We start from the raw sequence: 11,731 nt of genomic DNA, 5'->3' as shown, positions 1-11,731 counted from the left end.
AGCTCATTTGCTCTAAAACCACATACAGACAAATAAAAAGTAGGTTTGTGCTTTTGTAATAATATATAATTTTACAATGTATACCTACATCTACTGATGTGCCTATGTGTTACCGACACTGCAGGTCTATGCATTTATTTATATATTTATTTACTTACTTACAGTTGTAACAATATACAATTTTATCATGTCTAAATATATATAATTGTTTTAAATATATAATAATTGTTCCCCTATTGCACTGCTATGAATCCACCCTTTTGGAACTTTTATTTTTAGTTGATTTATTTTATTGAGCCCATCAGCTTATTTTTGCTAGACCAAGTCTAAACATAAAAATTAATACAACAATATATGTAATAAAAATAATAATATTAATAATATTAAAAAGAATATTCACATCTATCTACAGTGGCATGCGAAAGTTTGGGAACCCCTTGCAGAATTTGTGAAAATGTGGATAATTTTACCAAAATAAGAGAGATCATACAAAATGCATGTTATTTTTTATTTAGTACTGTCCTGAGTAAGATATTTTCCATAAAAGATGTTTACATATAGTCCACAAGACAAAAAAATAGCTGAAATTATTCAAATAACCACATTCAAAAGTTTGGGAACCCTTGGTTCTTAATACTGTGTGTGGTTACCTGGATGATCTACGACTGTTTTTTTGTTTTGTGATGGTTGTTTATGAGTCCCTTGTTTGTTCTGAACAGTTCAACTGAGCACTGTTCTTCAGAAAAATCCTCCAGGTCCTGCAGATTCTTCAGTTTTCCAGCATCTTTTGCATATTTGAACCCTTTCCAGCAATAACTGTATGATTTTGAGATCCACCTTTTCACACTGAGGATGATTGTAGGACTCAAACACAACAGTTAAAAAAGGTTCAAACATTCACTGATGCTCCAGAAGGAAACACGATGCATTAAGAGCCGGGGGGTGAAAATTTTTGAACAGGATGAAGATGTCCAAATTTTTCTTATTTTGTTGAAATATCATATTTTTCCATTTAGTACTGCCCTTCTGACGCGACAGAAGATACTTGCATGTTTCCTGGAAGACAAATGAAGTACAATTTACCTTGATCTTCAAATTCAAAAAGTTTTCACCCCCCCAGCTCTTAATGCATCGTGTTTCCTTCAGGAGCATCAGTGAATGTTTGAACCTTTTTTAACTGTTGTGTTTGAGTCCTACAATCATCCTCAGTGTGAAAAGGTGGATCTCAAAATCATACAGTTACTGCTGGAAAGGGTTCAAATATGCAAAAGATGCTGGAAAACTGAAGAATCTGCAGGACCTGGAGGATTTTTCTGAAGAACAGTGCTCAGTTGAACTGTTCAGAACAAACAAGGGACTCATGAACAACCATCACAAAACAAAAAAAACAGTCGTAGATCATCCAGGTAACCACACACAGTATTAAGAACCAAGGGTTCCCAAACTTTTGAATGTGGTTATTTTAATAATTTCAGCTATTTTTTTGTCTTGTGGACTATATGTAAACATCTTTTATGGAAAATATCTTACTCAGGACAGTACTAAATAAAAAATAACATGCATTTTGTATGATCTCTCTTATTTTGGTAAAATTATCCACATTTTCACAGATTCTGCAAGGGATTCCCAAACTTTCGCATGCCACTGTATAACGGTCAAATGCATAAATATAAATGCTATAAAATGCTATAAGAGTCAAATGCTCAAATTTCCTCAACATGTCAATGAAAAATGAGGAAAATGTTCTGACTGAAAGGGAATAAGTTAAATAGTATTTTAGTATTGAGACTGACCAGATTATATAGACATAATGCTGCTTTAAAACCTCAACCCACCATGCACAGACACAAACTTGAAATAGAATCTAAACCTATTTACTGTATTTTACATTAAAGAGACACTGTGTAGAGAGGACACAGAGGGTAAGAGACAGAGAGAGTGTTATTTCACACACGCACACACTTGTGCCTGATACATACTGACAGGGTCTCTCAAGGTCATCAATCACCCTAAAACACATACATCAGCAACTGAGTGGTGTAGTCATCAAACAAACAAATAAACAAAACACTGAGTACAGTAAACAAGGTCATTCTGTCAGTGCAGGTTAAGTGTGAGCAGAGAGGGCTGTTTAGAGCTGATCTGAGGTCAGGGACGGCACTGCACTTCTGTTTAAAGCTTTCCATCTAAACAGATGGCCTTATCACCAACCAGTTTACCCACCGACAGGAACACACACTCACACAGAGCAGGAGAAGTGACAGTTTGTCATTCTTAATGGAAGGGCAAATACACACTCTGTACTCAAGCTTTTAATACAGAACCATGTCATGTGCACACACACATTTAATTGGCTTTCTGTAATGACCATAGACCATAGACTTCTATTGTGTGTATATAAACAGTCTATTTGTTTGTATGTCCAATAGTAAGTAGTACTGGCTGACCACAGCCATAACTTTCCCACCGTCCACTTTCTCAACTCAACTCCAATTTTATTAGTAGATCACCTTCAAAAATCCCAATGGGTAGCCTACCAAATTAGAGTTACTTACTTTCAAAAGTAAACAAATAAATACAGCCAAAAATACGACAAAAATTCATACAAAACACAAAAGTTAAAGAAAATGAAATAGAGGAGTAATATGTGACCCTGGACCACAAAACCAGTCATAAGGGTCAATTTTTTTCAATTAAGATTTATACATCATACGAAAGCTGAATAAATAAGCTGTCCATTGATGTATGATTTGATAGGACTATATTTGAGATACAAGTATTTGAATATTTGGAATCTGAGGGTGCAAAAAAAATCTAAATATTGAGAACATTACCTTTAAAGTTAACCAAATGAAGTTCTTAGCAATACATATTACTGTATTTCATTTACGGTAGGAAATTTACAAAATATCTTCATGGAACATGATCTTTACATAATATCCTTATGATTTTTGGCATAAAAGAAAAATTGATCATTTTGACTCATACAATGTATTTTTGGCTATTGCTTCAAATATGCCCATGCTACTTATGACTGGTTTTGTTGTCCAGGGTCACATATGGTCTCTAATTTATGCAAACTCCTGCTACTGTAGCTCTAACTTCCTTTTTTCTTAGGAAACTCATTGGAACAATTTCCTCTCCATCTCTCTTGTCAGATGACTGACATTCTGATGAGCCAACATATTTTTTTCCCCCTTTTCTTTGGTTTTGTTTTTTAAACTGTCCCCCTGGTTGTGTACAGGTCAGTGTGTCGTAGAGTGACTGATGGAGACCGACATGGACAAAATTGAAGGGAAGGCCTCTGTATTCAGCACAGCAAACCCACTTTATGACAACACCATGAAGCTCTATGAGGCCGACCAATATGAATTTCAGCACAGTGGTAAGACAAAATGGCATCATTCATATGAAAATGTTTTAAAACTTCCAATACGCAAATTCTTAAAAAAGAGAAAAAATATAAATATTATTTTTTCTTAACATAAAATCAAATCTCTGCTTGAAAAATTACTAAATGAAATAAAAAATGTAAGTAACTTAATACACAGCTTTCTGGAATTTTTTATTCTGATCAGTTGTGACTGCAGTCTGATATTTCCTAATATTGACTGTCATCCATGGCAATGTTGTATAACAGTCTGCTGATCCGAGTAACTTAAACTTTTTTGTAAGTTTAAGAGTTCTGCATTGCAATATTAGTGCTTGTCTTGTATGTGTGTTATAGAGCTAAAGACTAAGAAATCAGTGAAAGACCGTTGCTGTATTCCTGTTCTCATACTGTTTTTCCTGCTGCTGATTGGACTGAATATTTTGCTGGCCTATAAAGGTGAGATGTACCAGAAATAAAGTCACATTTAAAAAAAAGCTATACATTTCTGTACATACAAATGCTCAAACCAAGTGGCATGTATTTAAAAGAAAATGAATACAAGCAAACTTTACAAGCAAGTTTTAGATTTGAAATATTACAAGTATAGAGGAACCAGATTGTGTCCTTTCTGAGGATGTGAAACAATATTGGATTATTTTGATAATTAAGAGAATGAAAATTCTGTCATGATTTTTTTCAACGCAGAACCTTAGAACCAAGTGTGACATGTTCCTGGATCAACATCTTTGTTAACCCTGGAATAACATTGTGATTAACCAATCAGATTTGAAGAACCAGTTTAGAGTTTTTGTGAAGTTTAGGCTTACAATCAGTCTTTGGTGCGTGTGCATCAGTGTCATTCATCTATCATTTCCTCTGATTTTAGGGATTACTCGTGGTTAAGGTTAGTTTAGGTGTAGGGATATGGTTAAGACTAAATTTTTGGATTAAAATGTTATTCCAGGGTCAACAAAATATGTTGACCTAGGAACACATCTAACTCAGCAAAATCAGGAAGTGCATTTTTTCACCCCTCAAGTTGTTCCAAATAGGTATGAGTTTCTTTCAGCTGCTGAACACAAAAGAAAATATTTTGAAGAATGATGTTAGTCATTGACTTCCATGGTACAGGGGGGAAACACAACTATGGAAGTCAGTGTTTGGTTGGTTACCAACATTCTTCAAAATATAATCTTTTGTGTTATGCAGAAGAAAGAAATTCATACAAGTTTGGAACAACATTAAGGTTAGTAAATGATAACGAGATCTTCATTCTGGGGTAAAATATCCCTTTAATGTGATTCTCTACACCTGTGCTTCCTCTGATAGGATGTTTATGTGAACTTGAGGTGAACTTCATACATACACTAAAAAATAAAAAAATCCCAAAACACCAACTGATTAAAAGACATTGAGCAAGCATAGGAAATGTAGTGAAAAGCTATATAAATTATAATGCAATGAAATTGATACATTATTAATATTAGCCTATGTTTTGTGGCCACTGTACATTCAATTTTATGTAATCTAAGCTAACACCTTGTTTCTGGTTGATTTCTGTTGTTCCATGATTAAATCTGCTTTACGTTGTGTATTGTATGTAGTCTTCACTCTGGAAGCTTGGGTTCACCTTCACTGTACATCAGCTAAAGCCACAACAGAGGAACTCAAGTCTGCTGAGGGATTCAATCTGGGTAGCTCCAGTTCAGATCAGGTACACACATGTATCCATGAATGTGATACAAACTCATGCACACATATATGCAGAGAAAGCCATGTTTTGAGAGAACTGAAGGTTCTGTCTATCTGTCTGTGTGTGTGTGTGTGTGTGTGTGTGTGTGTGTGTGTGTGTGTGTGTGTGTGTGTGTGCATGTTTATGTGATTTATGAGGACACACATTTGTATAATGACATGGGTATGACAGAGGTATCACAATATGAAGGTGGTTTATGAGGACACTGCCTATGTCCCCGTAATTCAAAAGGCTTAAAAAACATACTAAATGGTGTTTTTTTGAAAATCTAAAAATGCACAAAGTCTCCTGTGAGGGCTAAGTTTAGGTGTAGGGTTGGTGTAGGGCAATAGCACACACAGTTTGTTCAGTATAAAAACCATTACGCCTATGTAGAGTCCCCATAAACCACAAAAACCAACATATATGTGTCTCTCTCTGTGTGTGTGTGTGTGTGTGTGTGTGTGTGTGTGTGTGTGTGTGTGTGTGTGTGTGTGTGTTAAACAGGAGTGTCTCTCCGATCTGTGTGGGAATGATGGGACTCTAGAGAAACTAAGGTCTCAACTAAACCAGCTCAACATTAGTGCACAAAGAGGTACACACACGCATTGGGTTTCCATGTTTTATAGACATATTGATTTTTATACTGTGTAAACTGTATTTCATATCCCCTTATGAAAAAATCCTACCCCTCACACAAACCTTTCTTAATTTTTAGCTTTTCAAACAACTTCATTCTGTATTAGTTTTCCTCATGGGGACCAAAAAAAAGTCCCAACAATGTGAAAATTTACTGGCATAACTATCCTTGTGGGGACGTTTGGTCCCCAAATTGTAGGGAATACCAGATACAGACACACACACACAAATCGTACATATATTGACCAGGCACTATTTTGGAAATATGCCATGATTTCAATTGTTAAAGGGGTCATGAAATGCATTTTCTGATCTTTAAAGTATGCATCAGTAGTTATATTTCTTTTTCTCATGTTTTAAAGTCTCTGTGTATAGATCTAAACCTTAAAATTATTATAACTTGTTCGTCTGCTATAATTAACATTTTTAAAAAATGGCAACCTTGAGAATAATTGGGAAATGAGATGTAAATGAGAGTGTTTTCATTTGTCAATTTTGATTTTCCATTTCATGACCGCTTTAAAGCATTTAATCAGGAGAGTCACCATATGTCACACAGAATTGAGCTCACTACTTTTCTTTATATTTTATAGTCATGGTTTGTCCACCTGGTCCACCTGGTCCACCTGGCAGAATTGGAATTCAAGGTAACTACTTCCATGCCTAGAAAATATTGTCAATCAGTAACCCCCAAACTCTCCCTTACTCTCATTTAATGAGAGTAACATTAGCAGAATGCTATATTTATAACTAGTTATATCCATGATGAATTTGTCCAGTACTTGTCTGCATGAGGCCTCCGGGTCATGGCACCAGTGTAACAGGTCCTATTTGCACCATGACAAATGGGATTCAAACCAGCGTCATAATGAGAGCACTAATCACTAACATGTCCTTTAATAATAATTGTGTTCTGCACTACTTTGTTATTTCCAGAAGGATACCAAACATCTGTGAGGCATCCCAAATCACTAAGAACCTGTCCCCAGTTCAAAGGGGCAAAAAATGGCGATAACAGTAGCAGCAGAGCACAGTGAACAGAATAAAGTCAATCACTTTCCCCATTCCTTCACAATCTGTGTGTTTTCAGCTCTCCCTGCTGGTCAAAAGAGACATAAACACTATACTAAAGCTGCAATTTGACCTTTGGTGTCTCAGATCCTTTATCCCAACACATGTGTGTGAATAGCATTTTTGACATTTTGATGTCACCGGTCAGTATTTATAATCCAGGTGTGTTCTGTATCAGGTCTTTCTGGACTGCCGGGACAGAAAGGACAGACTGGCTCACCAGGTTAGTGTATTTTTATATATCTGTATGAATTTGTGTGGGTGTAGCATTGTGGTCTGTGTTCATTTTCCATACATTTGAATGTCATGTACTGGCTTAGCAAATAATTGCTGCTGCTTTGCTGCATACAAGATAAATGGTGCAAAACAAAACAATGTTAATTGAAAATATGAATGTTCTCTTTTTCAGGTCAGGGAGGTGAGCCTGGGGCTCCTGGTGAAAAAGGACAGAAAGGAGACCCAGGACTAGCAGGTGAAAGGGGCCCAGAGGGCATGAAGGGTCCACCTGGTAATCGCTTTTCTCACTTTCACACAACTCTTACCCCATTTGGAACAGTATAGTAGATCCATATCTCTCTATGACTGTTACTTCTGTCTCCAGGTATTCCGGGCTTGAAGGGGGATACAGGAGCGAGAGGAATAATAGGTGCTTGTTTATGATGATCAAAGGCCATCTGAATTATTCATACTGTAATAAAACGCAAAATATGTGTTGTGGAAATGCCTTGCACATTTTTCCATGCTGTGAGAGTTTTAGTATTGCTTTAATGAAATTGTGTCTGGTATTTTCTCTGTGCACACAAGGTTTGCCTGGGACTGATGGTCATCAAGGTGCAGATGGAAAGTCTGGTCTCCCAGGAACACCAGGGCTCCGTGGACCACAAGGTATCATCTAAATGATTCGATAACTTGTCTAGAGGAGCTAATTTTATAACTATCAAATATAACAAGAAATCTAAAACAATAATAAAAATAAAACGCTATATACCTTTTCTATTTTCTTTTTTACGATGCAGGATGGATGCTAGGATGTTTATAGTGTGAGCATGTCTAGGTTGTTGTTATGGCATTATGGAAGGTTGCAAGGTTATATATTGCCCCAAGTCAAAATAACCAACCATATTTTGACATTCTGATAACAAGACATGAATTTTTTCATATGTTATTGTCCATCAGGAAAATTGATGTTTAATCCCTTAGAAAAGTATAACCACACCTCTCCTCAAGAAGCCTCACAATTTTGGTTAGTCTGAACAAAACTAATAATGATGCTTGCCTTGATAAAAACCACTAATAATAAACGCTGGTCAATGCAACACTTGTGCACTAAGTTTGACACTGTTTGACACATTGTAGTTGAATATTTTCATCCATAATCTTTATCATGTATACACTAAATTATCTCTTCCTCAGGTCCTAAAGGAGAACCAGGTGCCAGAGGTGAGAGAGGAGAACGGGGACCTTCAGGTCCTAGTGGTAAGAAAGTCCAGATCATTACCCAGATTGACCTAATTTTCCAATGTGTCAAACAAGCCTATCTCTGTTAAGGTTATTATCATAGCCGGTCTAAGGACTATTGCCATAAAATATGGTATACTTAGGTTTATCTGAAATAGCTGATACCACAATATTAGATAAAAGCTAAAGTAACTAAAGTAATCAGCACAACATATGTGTAGACTTTGTAATCAGATTTTCAATTATAATTATTATTTTCATTGATAATAAATACATATTGTTTTACAGACAGTATTTACTTCCAAGTGTCTACAAAACTCTTATTTAAGGGATCTGATGCCACTAACCTGGCAAGCTTCAGCAAATACAAAGATCAGTTTTCCTCACAAGTACATATTGTATTATCATGATACCTTTGCTTTGAGGGAGAGTGGTGTACCCTCACTCCCTGAAATTTTATAATCCCCGATTCATTCGTGCCCTAACCTGTATTTGGCTGATCTTATAGGATCTCCTGGTCGGACGGGACATGATGGTCTGCAGGGACTACCTGGATCAAAAGGTTCACCTGGACCAAAGGGAGACACTGGTGTTGGCCTTCCAGGTATTGCAGGAGTGCTAAGGACACATGCACATAAGAGTGATATATGGCATTATGACATTTATTTATGGGCAAATAATTGTTTTCAGGGCCACGAGGACAACAGGGACTTCAGGGAAGTCGAGGATTGCAAGGTAATCTAAAAACAAACACATAAACAGATGATAAACATTGAGTTTATATAATATAGATGTCATATGAGTTTGATGTTGCATGTAGGTGTCCCTGGACTTCAAGGTCCGAAGGGAGAAAGGGGCAGTAAAGGTGATCGAGGTGAGTTTGTTAAAAAGATTATTATTGACAAGAAATCAACATCCAACTCTGTGTGTTTCTTGAATTTCCTTCATCTTATCATTTTGTCTGTCTTTTAGGCCCAAGTGGAGCTCAAGGTATGTTTGGGTGCATTTTGGACATGTCTGTAATATCATTGAATGCACAGCATCTGTGTGATTATTAAACTGTTTGTGAGTAAATTAATTGTATCTAAATATACGATGGTCTTAAACAGGTCTTAAGGGAGAGAAGGGTGATGTAGGACCCCCGGGTGGTGCCCCTGGTAATTATTCTATAAATACTTAGGCATACTACTGTGTGTCACTGTTAACATTTATTCAATCAAATAATTCCAATACAAAGATTCTTGTATTGTTTGTGGAGGTTCTACTTTAATAACAGTGTGTCTCACATATATGTATTTGTCATTAGCTGTGGTTCGTTTAGTGGGAAGTTCCAGCCGCGGAAGAGTTGAGGTGTTTAATGAGAATGTCTGGGGAACGGTGTGTGATGACAGCTTTGACACTGTGGATGCTTTGGTGGTGTGCAAGATGTTGGGTTTCCAGAGCGCCACTCAGGTGTTCACGGCCGGTGCAGGTGATGTATCCATCTATGGTTAAGAGTTTTTGGTTAAAGGTTCAGGGTATGGTTTCCAAAATACTCTCACTCTGTATCTGCTGCAGGAACTGGACGCATCTGGCTGGACGAGTTGCGATGTACCGGAAAAGAGAAGAGTATTTTTGACTGTCCACATGCAGGAATTGGAATTAATAACTGTAACCACAGCGAGGATGTGGGAGTTAGCTGTGCCTGAATAAAAAGAAGAAAACCTCTCACACCAATAACTAGTTTTTGCTCCTCGACTTTATACAGCTGGTGTTTTCTATGATTTTTAGTGGATGTATAATGTCCATTCTCCTCACACATATACAGTCATCAAATGATCTATATTCCACTAATGTTTGAAAGAGTTGCATCATGAAACCAAACTTCTTTTAGTCAAATGTTATGCTTGAAAAGTGTGCATGGTGTCATCGAGGCAGCAACATCCATGCATTTCTGAGTGGGATTTGTGTGTGCAAATATTTTTGGCCTATGTACAACATGAATGTATAAACACCACAACAAACTCCTCCATGCATACTGTGCTATTCTAAAACTGTCCTAACTCATAACACTTACACACAGCAAAATAAAGAGCTTAATTTTCACTTTAAAATGTGTCATGTTTTGGTTTCTGTACAGTCAACACTATGGCTCTCTCACGATCCTTCTTTAAATTGTGCTGTCTTGCATTTTGGATCTAAGAGACACTAATCAACAATTATCATTCAGAGGGCATCTCTGATCCTGTTCTCCTCTCCAGGGACCTCCTCTCTCCAGTCCTTCCCTTCTCTCGCTGTGTCTGTCTGGCCCCTCATTAGCTGTGGGACCCTGGGTAAAGGAAGGGTGGGCTTGGGAGTGAGGTCCTCTGAAGGGGTGAGAGGCCGCACTAATAAATAAATGATGCAGTCAGTGACTCTAATAATAATGAGAGAGGAACAGATATGTTAGCATTTATAAAGAGCTCCGGTCCACTGGGAGTGAGATGCTTATTAGTTTAACTGGGAGACTCTCACTCAAGGCTTTGTTTAAACTGAACCGGTATCTGAGATCTGATCAACACCAGAGTGTATTACTTACGAGACAATAATTGCTAGCCCAGCCATTTGCAAAAAGAAAATGTTGACAGTTATGCACCTACAATGGGAGCCTAAGCGCCATAGACTTCATTGTGTGGACTTCTCTGATTTCTTTTATGTTTGTTTTTACAAATGGTAATGTGACTTACGAGTAAACTTTGTTTTCTGTGCAACAGGTGGGTTCAATTAACACAAAGGTTTAAGGAAAACTTTAGAATCCTGAATACGTTCATTGAACCTTAAAACTTGTGCAATATAGGAAAGCATTTTATTTATTTGGAAAAATGTTTTTAGAGAGTGAATGAGGAAGTATAACTGCTGAGGTTTCTGTAAAAGTTGCAGATGTGTGTTTATATATGAGTGTGGATAATCATGTGTTGTAAACAGAGTACAATGCTTGATGAAAACCTGCTGACCAGTATGTTCAGAATTTCCTAATCCACCAGATCTGAGCATTTATGCCCTGTGTCCTGTAAATCAGCTATATAAATCTATTATTTTTCTTCAGAGAATACTTTTTCAGCTCTCAGAGCTGTTAAGCTTCAACAACCAAATTTGGTACAGATTTGTCTCTTTGACAGATTGTTATGACTTTTCAAACTTATCTGAATTACCATATATGTACCTAAACCATGGGTCTCAAACTTAGGGCCGCAGCTCTGCACAGTTTAGCTCCAACCAGCTCCAAATCACACCTGCTTGGAAGTTTCTAGTGATCCTGAAGAGCTTGATTAGCTGGATCAGGTGTTTGATTAGGGTTAGAGCTAAACTGTGCAGAGCTGTGGCCCTCCAGGAATTAAGTTTGAGACCAATGACCTAAACAGCTATGCCTAGTAACTAATCACACCCTCTACTCTAGAACACTAGTGCAGTGCTTCCCAACCACATCCCTTTGTCTGACA

At 37.0% G+C, this 11,731-nt stretch overlaps 1 protein-coding gene across 1 annotated transcript; it reads left to right on the top strand.

Moving 5' to 3' along the window:
• The first annotated feature begins 3,148 nt into the window (after positions 1–3,148).
• marco (macrophage receptor with collagenous structure) lies at positions 3,149–10,362 on the top strand. The gene is made up of 17 exons (XM_079427268.1): positions 3,149–3,385; positions 3,728–3,829; positions 4,978–5,087; positions 5,613–5,700; positions 6,338–6,391; positions 6,994–7,038; positions 7,225–7,323; positions 7,417–7,461; positions 7,620–7,700; positions 8,229–8,291; positions 8,782–8,877; positions 8,964–9,008; positions 9,094–9,147; positions 9,246–9,263; positions 9,383–9,430; positions 9,580–9,744; positions 9,831–10,362. The coding sequence occupies exons 1-17, from the start codon at positions 3,268–3,270 to the stop codon at positions 9,959–9,961; spliced, it is 1,362 nt and encodes a 453-aa protein (XP_079283394.1). The 5' UTR covers positions 3,149–3,267; the 3' UTR covers positions 9,962–10,362.
• Positions 10,363–11,731: the final 1,369 nt, after the last annotated feature.

Source organism: Barbus barbus (genome assembly GCF_936440315.1).
Source record: "Barbus barbus genome assembly, chromosome: 10".
In the NCBI taxonomy this organism is placed as follows: Eukaryota; Metazoa; Chordata; class Actinopteri; order Cypriniformes; family Cyprinidae; genus Barbus; species Barbus barbus.
The sequence above is the reverse complement of the archived record's forward strand: the minus strand, read 5'-3'. Positions and strand labels throughout refer to the sequence as shown.

What these genes read in the sequence shown, in the direction of transcription:
- marco (XM_079427268.1), top strand. Translation starts at nt 3,268, where the DNA reads ATGGAGACCGACATGGACAAAATTGAAGGGAAGGCCTCTGTATTCAGC. An exon ending in AGGACAGACTGGCTCACCAG is followed by an intron (nt 7,039 to 7,224) that starts GTTAGTGTATTT and finishes TCTCTTTTTCAG; the next exon opens with GTCAGGGAGGTGAGCCTGGG. An exon ending in GGGCATGAAGGGTCCACCTG is followed by an intron (nt 7,324 to 7,416) that starts GTAATCGCTTTT and finishes TTCTGTCTCCAG; the next exon opens with GTATTCCGGGCTTGAAGGGG.